The sequence below is a fragment of the Anthonomus grandis genome, chromosome 3, assembly GCF_022605725.1.
Source record: "Anthonomus grandis grandis chromosome 3, icAntGran1.3, whole genome shotgun sequence".
Classification (NCBI taxonomy): Eukaryota; Metazoa; Arthropoda; class Insecta; order Coleoptera; family Curculionidae; genus Anthonomus; species Anthonomus grandis.
The window spans coordinates 30,278,673-30,302,190 of NC_065548.1; the positions used below are offsets into that span (position 1 = coordinate 30,278,673).

Consider the following 23,518-nt stretch of genomic DNA (forward strand, 5'->3'; position numbering starts at 1 on the left):
AAAGTTGAATTTGTAACCCTTACGAAACTAACAAAGTGTAGATAAAGTAATGCTTTTTCTTTAAGAAAATATTTATTGCTTAATCATAAATACGCCGTAATATTAATTTACGACAGTTTAATTTAACCTAAACTTAGTTTTATTAGCTACTAAAACTTAAAACAGATAACCTTAAAATGAGTTTTAAAGTGCACTTTATAACTTCAACCTCTAAAGAACGCTTAATCTGGAAAAAACCGACAAATTTGGCGAGCTAAGCGCTTTCAAGCGACAAAAATATGTTCAATAAGAAATTCCTGTCTTCACGTTGCTATTCAGAGAACTTGAAAATTCTGCGACGCTTGCGGAATGCATTTTATCCACATTTTTTTAACTTCAAAATGGAAATTAAGGTCAAGGGTCGTTAAGGATTTCATCTATTTTCGCTGTTGTTAGAGCTTTAGAATATTTATGATTTGCATACATTAAATGGTTTAACTTAATCTCATGCTAATGTGTCATTTACAGCATCAAAAAATCAGCCCGATGAGCCATTTATTATATCTGAAATCAGAAGAGGATCTATTGCTCACAGGACAGGGACATTGCATGCAGGTGATAGATTACTGGCAATAGATGGCCGCCCTTTAGATCATTTAAGGTCAGTTTGGAAGTTAAATATATTTTTACCATATTAGACAATATTATTTATTTTTAGTTTGGAATCTGCATTTGATATCTTACAAACCTCAAGCAACGAAATTGTAACGCTTAAGGTGGAGAAAACGGAGACGGAAAATTCAAACCTCTTTTTGGATAGCGTAGTGTATACTGTTGAGCTTCACAGGTTAGTTTGTAAATTATTTTATTACTAAAAAATCTACTAGTGTAAAGAACGTAGTTGAAAAAATTATCGAGAAGAACATTATGGTCATCTCTCAATATTCATAATAGAGAAGCATTTGATCAGAAGCAAATCATGTTAATGTCAGTGTTTGTCAGCTACATTTTTTTTTCATACATATGCTTGATAAATTCCAGAAAATAAATAGCATTGAAAACAGATTAACTCTTTAGATTTGCCTGACCTACTTATGAGTTTTGGGTGCCAAAAACTAAATAAGTTCTGAGTATAGTTTGATCCGTTATTCAAGATCAAAGATCTCTATCACCTACAGTTATTCTATAACTTATACTATACTGTTCCGATTACTATTCTTTACCTTTAACTATGATTTTCCCTTCATACACCACATTAGTAGTATTGGTAAGTCAGCTATAAAGAAGTTTTTTCTAAATTTCATTATTTCAAAGCTTTACTACAAAATCTATATTTAAACTGCTATGTTTTGTTAGACTAAAATTGGAGTATCATATGGGTCATCTAATGGCTTGATGGGCAGTTCTGTCCTCTCCGGCATATCCTAAAACCTTCATGCCAAGGCTTTGCTCTGATTATAATAAAAAAAAATGTTAAGGTGATCTTTTAATGCAATTTGTTCTATTTAAATTATGCAGGGTGTCCAAGACAAAACGGTCTACGCTGAAAATCTTGAGAAATAAAATCTGTAGCCAAAAACGGCCAACCACGTCAATTTTAATATTCAGGTGGACATTTATTGACAAAAATTGTGTTTTTCTGACGTCATCTGCTCACCCCCAGGGCCCCCATGTCAATTTTTTTTAAATGGGACTAGAGGTCGAGTGATATCTTGAATTAAAAGTAATTTTATTCTCTACATAGCCCTATTTTTATTTTAATAATTTATAGAAAAATGAAAAGTAAAACACCTACTTCATTAAATATTGAAAATGATCTCAGTTGACCCCTATATAACAATACATTTGTTGTTCAAAACGTCTGCGCATATTAGCACACATTTTGGGCGTTATTAACGGACATTCGTTAACAATTCTATTTCGAAGATCTTTAAGGAAGTCAGGCTTTCTGTTTTTATGACAAAAAATCCAAAGGGGTATGATCGGGAGATCTATCGGGCCATTCTACAGTACTTCTCCGGCCAATCCATCGTCTAGGAAATAGGTCGTTCAAAGAATGACGAACGGCAGCAGCCTAACGTGGTGGTACCCCATCTTATTAGAACGTTAGTTTATTTTCTAGATGGTTATCATCTTTTTCAAGTAACTCAGTTATTCTGGGATTGATGGCGTCCTGCAAGTTCCATGTCATTTTCAGCATTAAAATTTAAATTAATAGAAAAAGGTGCAACAATATGATCTTTAAGGATACCAGCCTATAGATGAAGTTTTTGAGGTCGCTGCCTATGTGTCTTTCGAAATAAATGAGAATTAGTGTCGCTCCAGTAAGGACACTTGTGTCTATTGACTTCACCATGTAAATAAAAGGAGCATTCGTCCGATAAACAGATATTTTAAAGCAAATTTCTCTCTCGATTTAACCTATTACTTAAGTACTCGCAAATATGTACACGACGATCAAAATCATCTTCATTTAACTCATGCACTAGTTTGATTTTGTAAGCATGATATTTGTGTATTTTGTGAACGGTACTTTAAGACACGCCAGATGCGGTAGCAATTTTTCGAGCAGATTTATTACGTTCCATCTCAACATAACCCAACACTGCAAGTTATACCACTTTATTTCTCACTGGATGCTGAAATTTATTTTTTCTGTTTTACGTATCTCTGTTTCTTGAAACTTCCTTACTCTTTTATTCGGATGATTATCATTCAAAGCACGTGCTGCTGCTCTAGCAGACTTATTTTGTTAGTAATAAAGACCCACCAACTCAATTCTTTATTGCAGCATATAAGTTATTGTTATCAATGCTATTAATATCACCAGGGCTAGATTAAACAATAATAATATAATAGAATTTTCAATATGTATTTTTTTTTCTTAGGTAAAGATCACTTCAGAACACCTCAATAATTAAAAAAAAAGAAAATTTATGCATGCAATAAAATTGCAAGATTTATACTTTTGAAGAATTTCAGCCACGTTTATTAATATTTCTTGAGAGTGAGTTGATAAAATAAAAATAGGATTATGTAGACAATAAAATTGCTTTTAATTCAAAGTATCACTCGATCCCTATTCCCATTAAAAAAAGTTGGCATGGGGTCTAGGTGGGTATGTTATAAATGACGTGATCATCAATGACATCATAAATTTATCTTCCAGTTCGAACGTAGTATGCTAGTTAATTTAGAAAACATTTTCAGTAGTTAAAAAAAAACAATAGTATGGGAGAAAAATTAAATAGTTTAATTTTTCCAAATACCTGAAAAAGCCTAATTGTGTTGATATTTATACCATCAATTTATTAACAACCTTTTTGTCACCTATAAAATTTCTTAATGAATACCTTAAGTTAAAAATTTAAATATTAAAATACATAGCAATTATATTATTATAATTTAAAAGAGTAAATTAGGTAAACTAGTAATTCAATTTTAGGTATTCTTAAAGCATAAACTTCATTATTAATTATCTTGAAAGTTCCACATATTACATATTGCTGTTATCCATTTTCTTATTATGTCACCGAAACCATCCTTAATAATGCCGTTCCGTTATTCCCCTTGGATATAGGTTTACAATTTAATGGAAAATGTTTCTAATATCGAGCTGGCGGGATGACGTGCATGTTAATTAAATGTGATATTAATTTATAATTTCTATCACTACATGGGGATTGCAGTTTATATTTTATTGATATTGCCATAACAAACAGTAAGTTTGTCTAGATATGTTAGGGATACCTACAATTTGTCGCTTGAGGATAAATAAAAAATAGGTTATTGTTTATTTTAAATTAAGAATAAAATTAATTGAACCCATAGTAAAAGAGGATAAATGTATAGATATGTAGGTTAGGTTAGATTTAATGCTAGCTAATGGGCGGATAAGGTGAGTCTCGACCAGTATCCATTACCATTAGGACAAGACAATTAAGTGTTTCTTACTTAGTTTTGTATGGTGTCTTTTATGCTTTTTATGAGGTTCGGTGTGAACGTGCTTTTGTATTACCAATTCGATTCGATGCTTAAGACCTGGTAATCTATCCCTGTAGTTTTTAAAAGTTTAATTTGTTTTGGTACTTATAAAATTATTTTATCGTATTTCATAACTAAAAGTGGTTCTACACCCAAATTAAATGTTTTTCGGCACCAGATTCCGATAATCCATCCGCCTTCATTCCCTTTTTAAGTTCAGTACATCTAGGTATCCATAGGGAGAATATGTTACTGTCGTTTTATGTTACTGTTAGTGCGGGTTTTATGTGCTTGTGTTTTGGTTGCTTATTGGGCAGTCACTTTGCACAAATTTCAAATATGTGTATTTCCGCCTGAAATTTAGATGTTTGCCAAAGTTAATTGCTTGGTTGATAGACGCATGTCAATCAATGTACCTGAAAATGACAACTTTTTTCAGGAACACCGTACTGTGTTTCTTTCTTTTCCGGTCATAATCATCATTTGATGCATGATACATTCTATATGTGGTGCTCAAGTTCTCAGGCTATAGGCAATCTTTAAAGAACATTATGTTTTGTTCTAGCAAATTTTTGAGAAATCCTAATTAATAATAGGTCTTATAAATGTATATAAAGCTAGTGTATTTATTTTTGGTTTTAAAATCATAACCTACCCTTTTCTGTTCTTCGTCTAAATTTCATTTTAAGTTGGCTACTAGAAAATGTGCTAATTTTCTAAAAGACAATTTAACTTCTCGCACTTTTAACCTGCTGCTGAACTGGATTTTACCATCCCGCTTCATAGCGAAGTAATTATTTTTCTTTCTCTTTCATCCAGTCACATATGTCCAGATGTTGGTTGACACTTCTTATAAAAATATATAACCCTTCTTATATAAATATAAAAGTAACTTTAAAGATTATGTTATCATCCTCAAATTTTTTTTGCATACGAATTGTACTAAATTATTTTTCCCACGTTATGGTATGCCCAGCCTTTTGGATTTGTAGTTTACCATAGTCATTTTACAGCAAATTGGAATAGGTCTCCATTCTAGGATTCTTCTTAAAAAAAATGACATATAGCACTATAAAATAGTAGGACAAGATAAAAAGCTATTAAGCACTAAGATAAAAAAAAAAACAAAAAATTAATTACAATTTCAGACAAACTTACATAGTTACTAAGTTTCTAATTTGCTAAGAAACACAATTAATATATCAAATTTTGATTGATTTCATGGGACATCATTCTATTAATTTAACAGTTGACTATACAAAGTTCGATGAAAATTTAAGTAAGAAGTATTATTTTCTCTAAGATTAGCCACAGGGGCATACATGTTTAAAAGGGATAACATATCTGGTGATTCATTAGTGTTGCTGATAAGTTTAAATATACAAATTACATCAAAGTTAAACCGTCGTTTTTTCATTGTTTCCATTTTAAGTAAAACTGACAAGTCCTCATAACTAATACGTTCCTTACGAATAAAAAGTTTGTATTCAATATAGGGCAAAATCTTGTTTTGAATACGCTCAACTTTTTTTTCTATGACAGTCAAATAATAAGGGGACCACAAACAAAAGTGCAGCTTTCTAATTGTGATGTTACTATTGGATAATAGTTTTAAGGTTTAGATGTTAGTTAAGTCTCTGGTATGCCTTTTTAAAAAGCCAAGCATATTATATGCTTTGTTACAACAATGATCAATGTGATAATTAAAACATATTTTAAAATTAAAACAGACTCCAAGGTCTCTGACGAGATAATTGTTTTTTACAATATATTGATCAATCTTGTAGGAGTTTAACAGTGGGTTTGTTTTTCTTTTTTGAAAACCGAATACAATGACATTTTTGAAAGATCAGAAACTTATAATTTGCATTGGACCATAGATTAAATCTATTGTTGTCATTTTGAAGTTTTTCTACTGTCTCAGGACTATCTGTGGTAGTAAATATCATTAGGTCATCGGCGTATAACAGACATTGCGAGTGATAAAAATATTGAAAAGTAGTGGAGCAGTAAAACATTGAAAGTTAATGACTGATAATACATAAACTTAACAAATGGGCTACTATTATTTAAATAGGATTTTATCCATTGCATCATACTTCCTTAGTTTAAGGCACAGCAAGGTGGTATCCACATTATCAAACGCCTTAGAGAAGTCAGTGTATATTGAGTCAACAATATTCCTTCTCCAATTCTCCAAGGCATTTAACAGTAAATCCTGATAGACCAAAAGATTGGTTATACTAGATCTGTTTTCGAGAAACCCATGTTGTCTAGTTGTAATTACATCTTTCAAGCTGATTGCAAAATAATCTGTGACAAGAATTTCAAATACCTTAGTAAATATAGGAAATTGGACAATAGTTTTTTATATAATTCCTTTTATCACCATTTTTGTAAATTGGAATGACATGAAAATTTTCAATCTTCTGGGAAGGTTTCGGAAGGCGAAAAACAAAGACTTATTAAACAGAATCCATAAAGGTATTGTCAGGGCGAACGAGCATTCGAACAAGTTTCTAATAAATAAAGGAGGAATACCAATAGGACCTGGTCCTTTAGAAATGTCGATAGAGGAAAGTTTTTCAAGAATATTAGATATTTTTAGATTTAAACCAGAAACATGGACAATGGTTTTAAAATTATCAGGTATAGCAACAATATATTCTCTATCTTGAATGTTTTCATAAACACTTAAGAAGTGGTCAGCAAATAATTGTAAGGCTCTATTTCCATCAAACGTAATTTTGTCATCAAGTGTTAAAACAACAGGGATATCATTGTTTTTTTTTTTTGAAATTTACATATTTTCATAATGTAGGGTTAGTTTTATTGTTATCTTCAATATTATTAATATCTGTTTTCTATAAGATACTAAGAGCGGATCCCGGTGGGTGCAAATAAACTACTCATTAATTTTTTGTAATTATTCATTATAACTACATCTAAAGTTCTAAATAACATCTTCAGACTCTAGTACATAGGTTTTTAAAGAATATAATCCTATTAACAGAGCAGGATAGTGGCTTTCATATTAAAACGTCAGTGGATGCAATTACGGCATTTTTCTCATCATCAACAAAGATCAAGTCCAAAAAAAACACCTCTCGCATTTAAATCATATTAAGTAATGGAAATGTTTCAAGGATACTTGCTATTATTATTTTGGGGGCATCAGTTATTAAATCCAGTGCATCATTAGACCATTTTAAATTTGGAACGTTGTAATCACTCTATACAGAAGATGTATTCTCGATATATCTGATAAGCAAACGCTACCGCAATGCTATGTAAATTATAAGCATTAAATTTCGAGTCAGGTGGGAGGTAAATGCAATAGAACATTATATTCAAGTGGTTTTTAAGCTAAACTAATATACCCAGATTTCTTCAGATAGCTTATCTGCAACTGCCACCAAATATCATTTAATATTATTTCAAATTGCAATCATGACTCCTTCATTTTGGTTTTTATTAGTGCCTTAGATATTCAGAATTTGATTCCCATCCAATTTAGAATCTATAAAATTAGGTATGAGTGAATTACCAGAGAACATTAAGGCATCATAGTTGGTAAGATCCACGTTCTGAGACAATTCAGTGACCTTGGTTCGAAGTCCATTGACATTTTGGTAGTAGATAGTGACTCTGCCTTAGATTCCTACTATTGTGACTTTCTGTATCTTTTGTTAGATCGTAGATGGACTTTCTATCAATTCACCTTCCCTTAGAGGTTGTATCTTTGATTTAATATGGTCAATAATGGTTTTGCTTCAAGCAGTTTTATTAACGCGGGTTATGTGACCATAACTTCACAGTTCACAGATACTTTCATTAAACTACCATTGTTATTTATTAGTACAACATCGGTCGAGATGATCTTGTTGTCAAAGTTTTTTCTTTTTTTTTCTTTTTTTTTTATGGAAAACACAAGCACAAGAGGAAAGTCCTATGTCACTCTTGGAGTGGTGCTTGCGCGAAGATATTTGTGGGCATTTATCTTGAATCGCTGTAGGTTGTATGCGTCGGGAAATATTTGAGGTGGAAGCCCGTTCCACAAAGAAGATGTTCTCCAGATGAATAAGTCCCGATACAGCGACGTCCTTGGGGTAGGCAGGTGGACTCGATGTTGATGAGCCGCAACTGCTAGACGCGTCCTTCTTGCCGGAACAGCCCTGGGTGGAATCAGGCCTGCCAGCTCAGAGGAGCACTTACCGTGATAATAACGGTAAAATAAACAGAGATCAGCCACCTTTCTCCTGTGCTCCAGACTATCCAGACTCTTTGTCAGTTCTGGTTTGTCGATAAGACGAATAGCTCTCTTCTGTATAGAATCCAGCAGGTTTAAACTATGCTTGGGTGCAGAGCTCCAGACAGGCGAGCAATACTCGAGGGAAGGGCGTATTTGAGCCTTATAAAGAGTCAGCAGCTGTTCTGGTGTATACAGTTTTTTCGTTTTAAAAAGCACTCCGAGTTTTTTGGAAACCGCCCTGGCGACCTCGGCAACGTGGTCATGCCAGGACACACTGTTGGTGACCTCGACTCCTAGAAGATGTAAAGATGATTTCATTGGCAATGTTTACCCTGCCATAACTAGCTCCGGGCCACCAAGGTTAGTCTTCATCGTAAATACTGCAGCCTGCGTTTTTTTAGCGTTAAAATTTACCAAATTGTTATCGCCCCACTCCAAGATTGCTCTAATATCGTTGTTGGTTGAAGCTACTTGTTGCTGCCTAAGATTCTGAGAACTTGCGGCTGTCGTTGGTTTGGCGGACTTAAATGTGAAAATAGGTGTGCTATCGTCCGCAAAGCTGTAGATTGGATTGACAGTGGTTCCTAGCAAATCGTTGATATATACCAAGAAAATGGTGGGGGATAGAATGCATCCTTGAGGGACTCCAGCGTTAATGTTAAATTTGTCGGAGAGGCATCCATCGACGACTACTTGGATTGTTCGTTGTTCAAGAAAACTTTTGAACCAATTCAATAATGAGTTTTGTATGCCGATTGAGGAGAGCTTGGTTAGTAGTCCCTCATGCCACACTCTGTTAAATGCCTTGGAAATGTCAAGAGCGACTGAGCGGGACTCGCCGTGCTTCTCCATGGCCTCCGTCCACAAGTGTGTGACGTATGCCAGAAGATCGCCGGTGGATCTAAGCTAAAGTACCAATCTTTTCTCATTTTACCTCGATATCAAAATTCCTAGCGACCTAATCATCCATAAGTATGCTATCAACAAACTGTCGGATTAGTCTTAGATCTACGATATCTTTGTGTAATTGGTATATTAATTTTAGTTGCCTGTATGTTTGCGTGGTTGACAATAAAAACAATATCAATGTTTATTAAGGTCCCCCATCTTCATTGAATTCGCTTTGTTGTTACCTAGATTCCGTGGGTTTTTTTTTTAATTTTTTAGTGCAAAATATAAAATATTTTGTTTTAAAATGTTTTGCACAGTACCCTTTCTACTAAACATTTTTTTTAAATCATTGGGTCTTAAACTGCTTAAGCACCTTTTTTTTGCTTAATTTAATGGAACTTCCTAAACATACGAAAAAAAAATCTGTAAATCCATAAATAATAAATAAATCCATAATTTTTTTTGTTTTAAAATGTCTGTCAGAAAAAAAGTCTTGCCCTTTCTACTAAACATTTTTTTTTTAAATCGTTGGTTCTTAAATTGCTTAAGCATGTTTTTTTTTATTTTAATTTACTGCAACTTCCTAAACATACAAAAAATCTAAAAATCGTTTGGTCGTAAATTGCTCAATCCGAAAACTCGATCTGCATAAACCCGAAAAGCTTTTATGTAAATATCTTCGTCTGACACGTCGACTTTATTTTTCCTGTTTTGGAACTGAATATCATGTCTTAAAACCCCTGGCATCTCATTGTACTCATACTCACTTAAACGCTTGGAATATAACTACTACAAACACAAATATATGGAGAAGTGGTGGTTGCATACAAACTGATCGAAATTCTTCTGACAACTCTGGTAGCGTCCTCTCGCTTGGCAACGGAAAATATTGTAACTAAGTTGACAGTTTGACGTACCTAATTGGACCAATCAAAATGGTAGAAAGGCGTGGTCAAATTAAGGTGGGAAAATTCAAATTTCATTTAATAAAAAAACCTTATAATTCTATTATTTAATCGCATAATCCAAAGCAAACAGTTAGCATCAGATATTGATCAAGATAGAATAAAACTCTTCAGCTTTATTATTCGTATCTAAATGAGTTAATGGACTGCATTAATCAGTTAAAAATAGTGTACAACATGTCACCAATTTCAAAATGGAAATAAAACAATGTTTTTCTTTAATACATTTATTATTTAATTTTTCTGAAAATTATATACATAATATACAATAATTCATTATAACAGATATTATGTGAATTATAATTAGAAGTATTTTGTTAGCACAACAGTTCCGTGCCAACACAAACAGATTAGAAATATTGTGAAGATGTTTATGTTATTTTCTTATGATACATGCAAAGTTCAAATTTCTGCAGTGCAGATTCTAGTCTTCAACATTATAACATGAAAAAAAGGAAAATTTTATTATAAAACAATGGTCGAAAACGGATTCTAATCAGACACCAGTTTCTATGCACCAGATATCTTTTTGAATCCCAATTTACAATCCTCGTCACTCTCAAAAAAAAACCTTAATCCGCAAAAGCATTTCTGCCTGTTCCCCGCAGATGACTCAGATTCCATTCTCGGGTTTCTCTCATATTTAAAAACAGTGGTCTGTGGTTACATTATACAGAGTGGCCTATTACAGTCGGCTAATCTGACGGATCTTTACGTCCTCGTGAAGTCTTATCTGAAACATACAAAAAAAAAACAATATTATTTTATCATTAAACATACGCATGAACTTATTCACCACTGGTGGCACTCTCGTCAGAGTGTTCACCAGTAATAAACAACCTCATACGTTCAGAGGGATAAATCCCTGTATATGCCTTTCTTGATCTCTTAGATCCAGGCAACTCTTCGATCATGTAACGATCGTTATCAAGCACTTTCGTCAAGTGAAACGGTCCTTTAAACCGTGGTTCAAGCTTTCTGCTTTGACCATCATTTAACCCCTTAGATTTCGTTACAAGTACTTGTTGACTAACTCCAAACTTTATTGGAGACGCATGCGCTTTATCATATTGCAATTTCTGGTAATTTTGCTTTGCAGATATCCTCTGAGAAACGTCATTTCTCAATTCTGCCAAGTCTGAGCGACTCTCATCACCCACTTCAGCCGACAAGAAAACATCGTAAATACGTCTTGGGCGATATCCGAAGAACAATTCATAGGGGCTTTTCCCCGTTGTGAAATTAATCGTAGAATTAATTCCCCATTTTATTCTACTCACAGCCTGATCCCAACCCGTTTCGTCACCGGTTGAAGCCATCAGTGCTGAAAGTATAGTTCTATTCACTCGTTCCACTTGGCCGTTAGCACGTGGAGTTGCAGTAGCATATAGAACTCGCTTAATACCTAACTTTAAGTAAAATTCCGTAAACTGTTTGCTTGTAAAAGCCGTCCCTCGATCGCAAATTATTCGACGTGGAACACCAAACATTTCAAATATATTTACGTGACAACGTGTCCATAGGGATAGGTTGTTTTTCTATGGGGTTTAAACTAACCTGTTGCTTTCCCTGCTTTACTTTTGTTATAAAGACAGCCTAAACACGAATTTATATAATTCTTGACGTACTTTTTCATAGAGGCAAACCAATATAGAGATTTTATTGCTTCCATGGTCTTGTCAGCTCCGAAATGACTAACTTCATCATGATAGTACATCAAAATTCGTCTTCTTGCTGTTTTCGGCACTACCCATCTGTTACCATTTTCAGTTTTTCTATACAAACGCTGATTTTTCAGGCAGAACTCTTGGTGTATACGTTTTTCCTCCTTACTTTTTGGATCTCGAAGTAGTGTTTCGATCAATTCTTTGCATCTAGAATCTTGCATTTGAGCTGCAAGAACCCAATCATCTTTTTCAATATTGACAAGTGCAATATCAATTATAGTGGACGATGTTTCTCGAGAGCCTCTACTTAAAGCATCCACGTGAGTCATCTTAGTTCCAGGTCGATACTCAATAGGTAGTTTTGTTCGTTCCAACATTTTCCGTAATGCTTTTGCAAAATCAACATGGTCTGGAAAAGTTCTGGCTGCAAGGTGTTTCCACTTTGACCATGTATAATCAACTGTAGGTAGGCTATGAAACCATGTTTTAGCTATACCTGCTAAGCGAGACTGCATGTTATAAATAGTAGTAGTCTCATCCTAACCATTCATATTCCTGAGTTGGTCAATTTTCTCCAACCATTTATTAGCAGATAGGTTTTCATTCTCCGGAAAGAATTCAGGAATCCTCACTAATAGGAGGCGTATAATCCTCACTACGCCCACGAGAGTGACGCTTTTAGTTAGTAGTTTTTCTATTTTTTCTTACACGAGAACGCGATCGCGACGAGTCACTGCTAGCAGAGCTTGAACTACTAGAAGCACGTCTACGCCTATGGGACTTACCCATATTTTAATCTTTAAAAAAAAAAAAATTAACACAACACATACTATTTAGACGAAATAACTTATTAACTACTAACTTAAATACAAGAACTATCTTTGTCTACTATATATTTTTTTCTGTTTCCTAAATAAAAATTAAAGATATTTTAAAAACTAATTAAAAATTCTATAACAGAGTATTATCTAAAAAACAATATATCTATCTGCAATACGAAATAAACTCTTGGAAAATTAAAACAATTTATAGTATAGTATACACAGACATAGTATATATTTGTTGGTCTCTCATAAAACTTACAACATAAGTTGGAACTATCATATTAAAAAAACTTAATTAAAAGACAAATGCCTACAAAAAATAAAAATAATCTTAAAAAAAACAAGTTATAACAAAAAGATTCACTCCCTTCTGGGTGCTCAGCTCTTTTAGTCTCTACACCTATGTCTTGTCTCAGCGAACACAGGAGTGTTATGATACGAACATGAAATAAAATTAAAAAATGGGCAGTGCAAATCTTATAAATAAATTCTTTAAATGATTCCTGTGAAAAATAATGACAAAACACATGTTTAAATAAATATGTATTGTAGTGGAAAGCCAGCAGTATCAGCGTTATTAAAATTTGTTGGAGAGAACTGATCAGACCAAATTCTATAGCTCCAAGTCCTAATAAAATTTACATTGCATATCTCTCTCCATGTTTTTCTTGTAATGGAGACTGAAGGAAATAAATAAATTTCATTATGCTTTTCTTCCTATGTTTATCAGAACAATTTAAAATATGCCTACTCTTACATGAAGGATATTTACAGGAATATTTTAATCAATTTTTTAGTTGTGGAAAAGAAAATCACTCATATTTTTTTTTGACAGAAATAAACACAAACTAATCAAAAATCAATTTAAAAAAATATCCGTGCAACCTCACCTTTATATGTCCTACACTGTATTTTTCGCAAATTTATTCGCTCTTTTGATAATTTATTCTTTTCTGCAATTTTATTTGGTTTGGATGTCTTCACTGTCTTATATACATTAATATTAAATAAATTAAAAATAATACTAAAAAATATAATGTTATAAATAAATTTACTCTCGGGAGCTAACAAACGCTTAAAGCGCCTTATACGGTGACCTCATGATTTGATCGTTCGAATGAGATGTCTTAAAGATGCTTATAGCCGCTTACTCGCTAAAATATGGATTATGTTTAAGTGGCCGTCAACTTCACTAATCTTAAGGGTCTTCTTAATCTTATTTACAACGTTTATAGCACAACTTTAAAAAAATTATCAATATTTTTTTAACAAATTTTTCAATCAGTGAACTAGCAAAATTCAATAACAAAATGTTTATAATTCTGCCCTATAAATCTAAAATTAATCTTAAACGTATATATTTCTTACAGATATGGAGGACCCCTAGGAATTACTATATCGGGAAGCGAAGACTGTGGGGATCCGATTATTTTGTCCAGATTAACAGAGGGTAAATTGTTAATATTTATAAAAATTTATTCTTTATTTTGTATTTCATTTTAGGTGGTTTGGCTGAAAAAACTGGAGCTCTTCATATCGGAGATCGAATTTTAGCAATAAATGGAGAAAGTCTGGATCAACGCCCATTGTCTGATGCGATACGGTTACTGCAAACATCTGGCGATAGGGTTCAGTTGAAAATTGCCAGACATATTAAGAACGGTAATAATCTTAGCGGTTATAATATATTTCTTTAGGTATACGAGTGTACGTGGAAAGTAAAACGGAGTAGCTATTTTGCCCGCAAATGTAGAAAGTTATTGTAGAAGCGTAATCTTTGGAGTTTAATAGAACCGTTAATTTTAAAATAGCCGTTGCAGGCATGAAAGGAATTTTTTAGTTGAATTTATTTATTACTTTAACTGTCCCTATAATAAGAAAGAAATTATTACATTTAGACTCAACAATTTTAGAAGAGCCAAGGTGTAGCTATTCTAGTCCCGGACTCATGAGTGTGGATAGCGCTATACATAGCTGGGATAGCAGTAATACAGGAGACACTCAAAATGAAAATACATCTGGTAGTGACTAATAAACTTTTATGCATATATCAACATTTTTAAAACTTATTTTTTTAGAATTTAAAGATATCGAAAGTGTATTAAGCGAACCACTATCCTACCAAGACCAATTCCAGGAACACGATAAAGATCATACCCTAACAAAAAATAGGAAAAGGAATTCAGAATTACAGTATTATTCTGATGCAGAAGAAATGTTTTGTCCCAGTCCTTTGCCACTACCAAACTACAGTTTTGGAAACACAATGAGGTATGTATACAGGGTGCTCATTTGAAAACTTCCCACCACGGATTCATCGAAAACCACTGTTTATAAAAAAACGCTGAAATACGTCAAAAGATTTGTCAAGGGGGACAACTTTCTAACCTAAAATTACTTCCTACTTTACTACCCCCTTTCACCCTCTGCCCCCCAGGGTCATATATAGCAATATGTATATGTTTATATACAATAGCTTGTTTAAAAGGTCTTTCAAAGTCTTTTATTTTGACGTTTGATTTTTTTTAAATCGGTCGATTCGTTTTCGAGAAAATTAGAAAAATCATTGCTTATCTTAATTTGTTCAGATAGAAAACAAAAACATGAAAATATGAGTTTTTAATTCAATAAGTGTTCAAAATGTTGCCCGTTAGGGTTTGCCAAATCTACAATTCGTTTATAATTTAAAACGGAAACTACCAACATAAACAGCAATTCCGAAGATTAGACGTGGAAAAAATTAAATAACAACCTGAATTTTTTTCCACATTCTTTTCATCAACACAGATATCTTGGGCGAACTGTATTTATTGTTATACCTGCATAGTTATTTATAGTTGATAAGGAAAATTAAGAATTTATTTTGCCGTCTGTTACATTTGTGACAGTTTTGGAATAGTGAAAATTTATTTGTTGAATTGAAGATTTTACTTCCAAAATGGTTTACACACTAGCCGAAAGAGTGGAAAATATTGTAATTTATGGTGCCCAAAATCAATGTGCTCGGCAAACTGCCGTTCACGTTTAACGCCAGACATCCGGAGAAGATAACTTCGCATAGGTATGTTTTCGACCTTGTTACTAAGTTTACTGAAACTGGATCTGTTGCAAACGTGATCATCGGCGAATTTTGGATGAAGCCGCTCAAGTTGAAGTTTTAGGTCATTTTGGAATAAATCCTAATACTTCATTACGCAAAATTGTTGCTGCCACTGGTAGTTCATTAGGCTCTGTTCACACAGTTACCAAACTTCATAAATTTCATCCATTCAAAATGAAAATATTGCAAGAGTTAAACGAAGACGATTTCGATAGGCGAGTTGAGTTTTATAAAAAAATGAATGAAGCAATTAATGATAATACTATTCATGAATATCTGCTTCAGCGATGAATGCACATTTTATCTAAATGGATTTGTTAATAAGCATAATTGTAGATATTGGGGCAATGAAGATCCTCATGCATTTGTAGAAGGGCATACCCAGTACCCTCAAAAAATTAATATATGGGCAGGCATTTTAGGAAATAAAGTGATTGGGCCATTATTTATTAACGGAAATTTAAATGGAGACATTTATTTGGATATGTTGGAAAATACCATCAATCCGCTTATCACTGAATCCATTGAAAACCAAATCGATGATGATGGAAACCCTATACTAGACGGCGCTCCTCCTCACTATGTTCTTCCCGTTCGGCAATTTCCAGATAAATGGACGACGAGTTTCCAGATAAATGGATAGGGCGAAGGGGGCCTATAGAATGGCCTGCTAGATCTCCTGATATAACGCTGTTAGACTTTTTTCTATGGGGTCATTTGAAATCTATTGTGTTTACTCCCCAACCTGAAAGTTTGGATGAACTTCGTCAACGCATCATCGACAGCTGCCATGATATCCCACAACATGTTTTTGAAAAGGTCCGTCAGGAATTTGAACATCGCTTATATCATTGTTTGGCCAAAAACGGGCAACATTTTGAACACTTATTGAAATAAAGAAAACTGATATTTTTATGTTTTTGTTTTCTATCTGAACAAATTAAGATAAACAAAGATTTTTCTAATTTTCTCGAAAACGAATCGACCGATTGAAAAAAATCAAACGTCAAAATAAAAGACATACTTGCTATTACTTGATACCCCTTGCCATTTAAAATTTTTAAGGAGATGACCCTGGGGGGCAGAGTGTGAAGTAATTTTAGGTTAGAAAGTTGTCCCCCTTGACAAACCTTTTGACGTATTTCGGTTTTTTTTTTTTTAAACAGTGGTTTTCGATAAATCCGTGGTGGGAAGTTTTCAAATGAACACCCTGTATATATATATAATTTTTTATCTAATATTTTTTGTAACTTTAAAAATTATTGCAGCCACTATAATCACTCAACTGGAACTGTAGAGCGACTTCCAGGATCTAGTACTGAAAACATGTTGGAAAAGGAAATATACCATGTAACCCTGTACAAAGTAAATAAGTTACATACATTTAAAGCATCTCACATAATATAGTTTTTTTTACAGGATTCAATATACGATGACTACGGATTTAGTGTGAGCGATGGTCTCTATGTCAAAGGGGTCTACATAAATAGAATAAGAAAAGGCGGACCTGCTGATATAGTAGGACTTTTGAGGCCATACGACAGGATAATACAGGTTAATCCATATTTAACGCAACTATCATACAAAATATATTACTATAATGTTGATTTTTTATTCAGGTTAATGATACAAAAACAGTTGATTTCGACTGCTGCTTGACGGTACCGTTGATAGCATCTGCAGGCGACAGGTTAGAACTGGTTGTAGCAAGAAATCCTCTTTTACTACCGAATTCTTTAGATAAGGTAATTTTCAAAGTAAGTTTTATAGAAACTTTTATCTGAATGAAAAAAAGTTGTTTAACATGGTTGAAAATCTAGTTTAACTAATATTTATATTAAATAGTGACTTTACTAATAATTAGTTTGCATCAAATGACTTATACTTGACTAATTTTAAAGAAAAATTAATTTACTATCTAAAATAAAGTTACTTGCCCTAAAGAACTAACAGAATTAAGAACTTTTTAACAATGATTCAATAAGCTTCTTGATTCTATATTTTTTAAAAGAATTTGTGGTTCCGCAGCTCGTCGTAATTAAGGTGGTATGTTTTTACAGAAACTAGGTTAAATTACTCGAAGGGAAAATATCGCGAGATACAGTCATTAGGCTTTCGATAAAGCAATTGTAAGCGCAAAAAGAAGTCATACCTGTCGAAAAACTAGTATAGTATATAGGGCGTCTCATAAATAATAGTAAATAACTTAACAGCAGATTCTTTGTGAAGAAAGAATGAGGTTTAATTTTCTTAGTCCGAAAGTTAAAGATAACCCAGGTACAGAGTGATAAACTTAATGCATTTTATTTTTAAATTTTGGTTATAATTGAGTATTTATTCTTCGTTTTTAACAAAAATGTTTTTTTTATATGGCAAATCTTAAAATTAACTTTTTTTTAATTATATTATAGAGGACCCACAAGCAACATTTTGTTTTTTTCTTAAACTTCGTAACTTTCTTAGTCTTGGAATAATTTAATTATTTATTTAAAATATCCATTATGCCACAATAAGAACGGACTAAAAGGTAATAGATCACGTTACTAAATGTGTGAGTTTGAATTTTTATAACCACTCATCAAAGTAACTGATAAGAACATACATTCTAACAGTGACAATGACATTTATAATAATTCATCTTATCAGGCACATCCTACTTAACAAATATTTTAACCTACTATTTCAACGTAGAAAAAAAATTTTTTATCTTGAGCGCATTGAAAATTTTAAATTTAGATATCTCGAAAAGGGTTAATCGAAGCGAAGATTTTTAAACTGTACTTTTTCCACGCAAAACTGTTTGCACAATGAATATGTTAAATAAAAAAAATAAAATTATGTTAAACCTAAAGAAGTTACGGAGTTTTAAAAAATCAAAATGTTGCTGATGGCGCTCTCTATGACATAATTTAAAAAAAAGTTAATTTTAGGATTTGAAAAAAAAAACCATTTTTCTTAAAAACGAAGAATAAATTCCCAATTTGTAGACAAAATTCAAAGAAAATATATGTATGTTGTTCGTCTTTGACTTTCGGACTAGAAAAATTTAACTTAACCTTATTCTTTTTACGAGGGTGAATCAAATATTAGCCGACCTTTTTTTTTAAATTTATCGCAAAAAGTTGTCAACAAAAAAGAAATTACATTATTTTTCTACATAGTTCCCTCCCTTTTAAATACATTTTTTCCATCGAATTGGTAGTTTTTTTCATGCCCGTTTCGTAGAATGAACGAGGTCGGCTCTCAAGCCATTTACACACGAAGCTTTCGACCTACTGGTTGCTGCTGAATCGCTGCCCTCCAAGCTCTTCTTTCAGAGGCCCGACCAATTAGAAATCACAGGAAGAGAGGTCCGGACTGTAGGCAGGGTGTTCCAAAGTGATCCACCCCAATTTGAGTATTTTTTGTTGTGTTATTGTGGGTGCGTGCGGTCTGGCGTTATCTTGGAGTAGGAGCACGTTTTTTACACTGCAACCACGTCTCTTTTTCAAGAAGGTCGGAATAGTAGGCTGCATTGATCGTTTTCCGATCGTGAAGGAAGTCGATATGGAGGATTCTTCTAGAATCCCAAAAGACAGTCGCCATTACCTTACCGGCCGAAGGTTGCGTTTTTGCTTTTACGGGACAAGGTTCATTTATTCTCCGCCACTCCATACTCGCTCTTTTTGACTCTGGAATGTAGTGATGGCACCAGGTTTTATCGACAGTCACTATGCGTTGCAAAAAATCATCTTCATTTTTGTATCGAGCCAAAAGACGCTCACATACTTGGAGCCGATAATTTTTCTGTTCCGCAGTCAGCAACCTTGGAGCCCACCTAGCACAAATTTTTCAAAAACCCAAGGAATTTTTGATGATTGACTAGACGCTTCAATAACTCATTCCAAGATTTTGACTGATTTCCTGCACTGTAGTACGGCGGTTTTTCAAAATAAACTTCTTGACAGCGGCTACGGTCAAATTTATGATGCTTCTCCGTGGGCGTCGTGGATGGGAACTGTTTTCAACGCTGACACGGCCTTCCCGAAATTTTTTGTGCCACACTTTCACTTAAGTTTTTGCTCTCTAGCATCGACTCTCTAGTCGATTCCCCAAACTGAGAGTTCAATTTATTCCAAATTTCGATGGGCCTGACATTTTTGTATTTCAGTATTGCAGAAAAGCTCCTTAGGCATTTCGATCAATGACATACATAAATTACAGTGACTAAAGGTCCGTCAATATTTGATCCACCCTCATAAAAGGAATCTGCTGTTCAATTATTTACCATTATTTATGGGACACCCCATATAATTCATTTTGACATTTGAAGAAAAATTCTAGTTCAAAAAGTCTCCGTTACATCTGAATATCAGGCTCGTTACGTCGATATCATCCCTTTTAGATTATTACTGAATTAATTTCTAGTTTCAAATCAAAACATGATTGATATCAAAATCTTTGAACATAAAAATTCAAACACGATATTAACAAATGCGGAACGAACAATAATGGCCCAATCTTCGATAAAAATTTGGGTTCAACTGTTAAAAATAAGATGCTATGGATTAAAATGCTAACAGAGCGATTATCGGAATAGTCGCATATTACGGAGTTTTACAAATTCACTATGCGCATAATTATAATATTGTTAGATATAGTTAAGATATTACCTTTACATAGTAGCTTCTTCTGATCGTTGTTTAAAGCTAAACGTCTTAGCTAAGTATTTCTCTCTTTAAAGCTTCTTTATATGGAATGGTCTCTTTCCTTTTTAAGAATTTAGTTGATGAGGATTTTGATCTCATCAAAAAGATAAATCGTGTGGAAATAAATGTAATATCTCTTATAATAAATAAAATATATAATAAATCCAATGTGGTTTAGCTCTAAACAAAATTCGCTTGACTAATATTCAGATTAGAAAAGAGTTTGTAGCGTAGTCTAGATTGACAATAAGCCTGTCAACGTAGACTATGCCTCGGACGGATGTATTGTTTTAATTCAAAAGCAAAGTATTCCTTTTGGAGCTGTTTAATGAATGAGTGAGTTGGTATACATTTTCAGAATGTTGAAAATAACTTTGTGGACAAATAATGAAATTGTAATTTTTTTTCAATTAAGGCTATTGTATGTACAGGGTGTTTCAGAACTAAAGGATCAAACTTCTAGGGGTTGTTCAGTGCAACAGTAGAATCCATTTGAGTATAGGAACCCATGTCCGGAAATGCGTCACTACGCCACTACGGCCCTAGGACGCGTTAAAATTTATAAAAACATTAATTACCTAAATAGGATCTGCTGCATTTATTTTTACCTTTTGTACATGATACCATAACAACAATTGTTTAAAATCAATGTCAATTCTCAATGTCATGGTTAAAAATTTTATAGCTTACAATTTTTACAACATTTATTGCTAATGGAAAACTTTACCAATCAAGAATTGGCGGATATGCATTTGGCATACGGAGCAACAAACTGCAATGCACGAGCAGCATCGCGGTTGTATCATGAACGTTATCCCGAACGACAGCATCCTGGATACAAAAAGTTTATTGCGGTTCATCAGCGGCTCGCTGAGACAGGCATGTTTAAGTCCAAGATTCATGATACTGGTGTTGCTCGAACCGTAAGAACGGTCGAATTTGAAGAAGAGGTGCTTCAGCGAGTTGCCGATGAACCATCAAATAGTACACGTGACGTCGCTAAGAATATGAATACGAGTAACGCTTCTGTCTGGCGGGTACTACACGAGCATTAACTCCATCCTTACAACTTCCAGAACGTTCAAGGTATGACTGCAGCCGATTATCATCCTAGAGTTCAATTTTGTTGATGGCTTCTGGATCACATCATTGCACAACCAAATTTTTTACGATATATTTTGTGGACCGATGAAGCCTCTTTCACAAGAGACGGTATTTTTAATAGTAGGAATAGCCATGTTTGGGACAAAGAAAATCCTTATGCAATTTTTCCAAGAAAACATCAGAATCGTTGGTCTGTCAACGTATGGGCAGGCATTGTTGATGATTAAATTGGGCCATACCTTCTACCGGAACGGTTAACAGGACCTATTTATCTGCGTTTCTTGGAGGAAGTTCTCCCAGAACTCCATGAAAATGTTCCACTAAACGTTAGACAGCAAATGTGGTTTCAGCATGATGGAGCGCCGGCTCACTTTGCTGTACAAGTACGCGAGTATTTGGCTCAGCGGTTTGGGCACCGTTGGATTGCCAGAGGTGGAGCAGTTTCTTGGCCTCCTAGGTCACCTGATTTGACGTCGCTCGATTTTTTCTTATTATTTGTGGGGACATGTAAAGTCTTTAGTCTTCGAAACTCCAGTAGAATCAGAGCTAGACTTAATTGGACGAATAACAGCAGCATTTGAGATCATTCAAAACGAGGATCAAATTTTTAGTGATTTAAATCGATGTATTGAGGTTGAAGGAAGACATTTTGAACAATTGTTGTAATGGTTTTATATACAAAAGGTAAAAATAAATGCAACAGATCCTATTTAGGTAATTAATATTTTTTCTAAATTTAAACGCGTCTTAGGGCCGTAGTGGCGTAGTGATACATTTCACACTATACTGAAATGGATTCTACTGCACTGAACAACCCCTAGAAGTTTGATCCCATAGTTCTGAAAAACCCTGTATTTATGTAAAAATATCAATTTCAAATAATATTTTTGTTTGTTTTATAATTTACGCCACTGTTACTCCTGATCTAAATCTGTTAACCAATTAACGGCTTATAATGTAATATGTAATGAAACTTAATTAAACTTAGCTAATAATTTAAAATATTAAAATTGTCTCTGGCTTGAACCAATTATTGACAATTTGTGGAAATAAAGTAGAGTCTAAAAACGTCGATACATAAATCATATTAAAAAATTGCCACGGCCGCATATGAGCTTCTGTAACCAAACTAAACTTAATAAGATCATGGTATTAAAATCATATAGTCTTATCGCTTATCAGATCTATTTGAATGCTCATTGCGATACAGACATGCAAGTAAAAAATAATATGTAACGAGATAAAATAATTGTTTTGTTACATATTAATAATAAAAAAACGAAACTTCTCATCTTCATAGCAATTTTGGATTGGTACGTGAGAATAACCAAACTCGGATTGTCTAAGGCCGCAGAGTTATTCCTTGTACTTTCATCAAACTAAGAATTTTAAAACCATGAATTTATGGAGATTTACTATTGTTTATGCTTATACCCGTTACTATAATAAAATTCTAATAATTATGTTAAATTTTGTAAGCCTTGCCTAGTGTAATAATGTAGAACTTAAGAAAAACGAAAAAAATTAATTATATATCTATAATATTTTTTTGTTTCAGGATGTACACAACGTATCAAAGATGACATTTTCGTCAAGCCAAAATACTATAACAAAGACTTTATAGATTATTTATTTATTAAGTAAATAATTCCAAGAGTATATTATAAAAATATTTATTTTATTCTTAGTTTATATTATATCACTGTTTACAATTTATTAATACCAATACATTCTGTTAATAAAGTTTGAGAATATTTATTTAGTATTTGTTTTTAGTTTCCTATTCTAAAATATTTTTACATTTTCATGATGATTCATAAGTGACATATGTAAAGTTACATAGGCTAACAACATCAAATTTTAGAATATTTAAAGGATAACAAAAAAGAATATCAAAAGATACAAGTAAACTTTAATATGAAATCAATTCAAATGTAAACTCTTAATGGTACTCAAAAATCAAAATTACATATAATTTTCATAAGTAGCAGCAAAACGTTGTATATCAAAATGAATTAAGAGACTAAAATGAAATTTAGAAGTAAAATATTAATGTTCCAATTA

The 23,518-nt window shown here is 33.1% G+C and overlaps 1 protein-coding gene across 1 annotated transcript in view; it reads left to right on the forward strand.

The window, feature by feature from the left end:
• The window catches only part of LOC126734646 (glutamate receptor-interacting protein 2), a 1,148,906-nt gene extending 1,125,694 nt beyond the window's left edge, over positions 1-23,212 (forward strand). Inside the window, exons 13-22 of the mRNA XM_050438344.1 lie at positions 508-640; positions 698-826; positions 13,933-14,012; positions 14,066-14,224; positions 14,461-14,583; positions 14,641-14,833; positions 16,931-17,027; positions 17,082-17,216; positions 17,282-17,419; positions 23,013-23,212. Of these exons, the coding sequence (XP_050294301.1) occupies positions 508-640; positions 698-826; positions 13,933-14,012; positions 14,066-14,224; positions 14,461-14,583; positions 14,641-14,833; positions 16,931-17,027; positions 17,082-17,216; positions 17,282-17,419; positions 23,013-23,078 (1,253 nt within the window). The 3' untranslated portion in view covers positions 23,079-23,212. The remainder of the gene's footprint in view (positions 1-507; positions 641-697; positions 827-13,932; positions 14,013-14,065; positions 14,225-14,460; positions 14,584-14,640; positions 14,834-16,930; positions 17,028-17,081; positions 17,217-17,281; positions 17,420-23,012) is intronic.
• Positions 23,213-23,518: the final 306 nt, after the last annotated feature.